Source organism: Stegastes partitus, unplaced genomic scaffold, assembly GCF_000690725.1.
Source record: "Stegastes partitus isolate 25-593 unplaced genomic scaffold, Stegastes_partitus-1.0.2 Scaffold1170, whole genome shotgun sequence".
Classification (NCBI taxonomy): Eukaryota; Metazoa; Chordata; class Actinopteri; family Pomacentridae; genus Stegastes; species Stegastes partitus.
Window position 1 is genome coordinate 300359 of NW_007578901.1, and position 2555 is coordinate 302913.

At 40.9% G+C, this 2555-nt stretch overlaps 1 protein-coding gene across 1 annotated transcript in view; it reads left to right on the forward strand.

Annotated features, from left to right (window-relative positions):
• ddb1 (damage-specific DNA binding protein 1) overlaps window positions 1-2555 on the forward strand; it is an 82260-nt gene that overhangs the window by 70143 nt on the left and 9562 nt on the right. Inside the window, exon 25 of the mRNA XM_008296942.1 lies at window positions 1281-1383. Within this exon, the coding sequence (XP_008295164.1) occupies window positions 1281-1383 (103 nt within the window). The remainder of the gene's footprint in view (window positions 1-1280; window positions 1384-2555) is intronic.

Consider the following 2555-nt stretch of genomic DNA (forward strand, 5'->3'; position numbering starts at 1 on the left):
TCATCATGTGAGGCTGATTTTGTCGATAAATCTCCTGTTTACTGAAACAAGTGAAACAGGAGATCGATTTTGCTCTGAAAGCAACAAAAAACACCCACAAAAAAAAGTCCTTTCTGCTAATAAGTGGAATATAAATCCACTCTATGATTGTGTTGCTTCTTTGCAATTACAGTTTGAGTCGATTGGTAGTTTTCTGTCCCGCTTTTGGATTGTTGGTTTGACGATGTGCAAATAATCGAGTCACGAGTGAAGATTAAATCCAAGTTTTAACTGAACATCCAGAAAATCTACAAAAGAAAAGCAGATTAATGTGTTTTCATTGCCATTATATTCCATTTTTAGTCTGTTTGGAGGTTTAAACATGCACAGGTAGTCGCATCTGCATTTAAAGGTTCAGAGTCAAACACCAGCCTTAGAGGGTAAAAACAGTTTCCTGGTTTTGTGTTATTAAAGTTCAGCACAAAAAGCTGCAATAAGAGTCTGAGTTAAACCCTGAATGAACAAAAATGATGCAGAAAACCATCTTTTATCTGTTCAATTCAACCCCGTTCGTCGTTTTATCGCTTCTCACGGAGCTGAAGGTTTTATTTGCAGCTGTTTCTTGACATGAAGCAATAATGCCAGAAAACGTCATTTCATTTTGGTTTATTTTGCTTTTTTTCATCAGAAACTTCTTCTCAGATCGTGTGAATTCTTTTCTTCCGCTCACGTTGATTTAAATCCTGAGTAACTTCGATTGTCGCAACAAAAGACGACAAGGAGCCGAGAGTAAAGATAAATAATGCAAACGACAGCAGAGAAAGAAAACTATACAGGTGTCATTAAAGTTTAAACTGCAGGATGAAAAACAAGGATGAAGCATTAATGTGTAAAAGGTTTTTTTTGTTTTTCCTGTTCTCTGACATTTCAGACGGTTTAATGCAAGAATTAAAGGCTGAGCAGAAGTTTAATTAGTGATGATAATTATGATCATCTGCGGCCCTGTTGTCCTCCACACGGATCCCAAAACACTTTGAGGACTTTCGACGCAGAGGAACGAGCTCCGCATCGCAAATCGCTGCAGCTCTTTGTTCACAACTTTCCTGCTTCTTCTTCTTCTTCTTCTCTCTTCTTGCCGTCAGTTTGATTTGACTTCCCCAGAGCTTCAGAGTAACCAACTCAGAGGTTTCTCACAACAGCTTAAATTATGGAAGCGCTTTAGTTTGAAAGTCACACTAATGATGTTGTTGTTTGTTCGTGGGTTGTGTCGTGGCTTCACCGTGTCGTGTGTCGTGTTGCAGGTCTGGTGACGTCGCTGTCCGAGGGCTGGTACAGCCTCCTGCTGGACCTGCAGAACCGACTCAACAAGGTCATCAAGAGCGTCGGCAAGATCGAGCACAGCTTATATCCTTCACCTGGTGTGTCTGACCAATGTTTACCGTCGTGATGGCGTCNTAAACTTTCGATGTTTACACTTGAATTCACTCATTTTTCACTCAGCTGTTGTGCATTATTAATTTTTCATTTTAATATCGACCCTTTCGCTCGATTCATTGGAGACGAACGCGGTTTAATTTGCAGGCTGACGAATGTAAAAGCCTTCAGAGAAAGCAGTGAAAACAGAAACAAATGTTTTGTTTAACAGTAAAATCCTCCAAGAAACACGTCACCACAAGTTGAGTTTCATGCAGTAAATGACGGATGAAGTTCCCGTCCTCGCTGCGCTGCAAGACCTCCGTCCAATTAGAGCAAACGCAAACGTCCGTCAACACTGTTTCCTCAAAACTAATGTTTCCGTCTGAGGAGGGGAAGAAATCACCGTTTTCCGCCTCATTACTCGGATTTAAGCCGGCGAGTTTGAGGCCGGCGGTAACGATGGCAGAGATGAAACGCCGGGACTGAATATCATTTGGACGCGGCAGTAATTCGGCAGCGGCAGCACATTATTTCACCTCCGAGCCCCCCGAGATTCTTTAAAAAGTCTCCCAGGAAACTTTTACGGGAGCCGAGGAGAGGTTTCCGGGAAAAGAAAAAAGCTAAATGAAGGTAAATGCAGGAGATGAGGTGCATTAGATGTTTACGGGAAGAATATTCTGCCAAAAATCACAGCCGACAAGAGGACGAACTTCCATTAAATGTCTTGAGTTACTGGAAAGCCAGATGTTGTGCGTGGGATGACTGATATTAGAGGTGAAGACGGAAAGCCGCCTTATTTCGTTTCAACTCAAAGCTTCGTCTGTTATTTACAGAACATTAAATATGCTTTTTTTACAGCAGAAAAATACGACCGGAGCCACGAAATAACTCATTTAAATACCGAGGTTAAGATCCTAAAGTGTTTGTTTATTCCCTGCATGAATAAAAAGTCTTAAATTTAAATTGTAAATGTACATTTTGTTCCATTTCTGTCAGTTAAACGAAGAGGAAGGGACTCGGAACGGGCATTTGGGGGTTTTGTAATTCGGTCGATTATTTAGCTTTAGCGCTTTATTGATCCTCTGAGAGAACGTTTAGTGTCGCAGGGACGTTTTATATTTCATAAAACACGATTTTAAAACTATACGCTACCTGAAAAA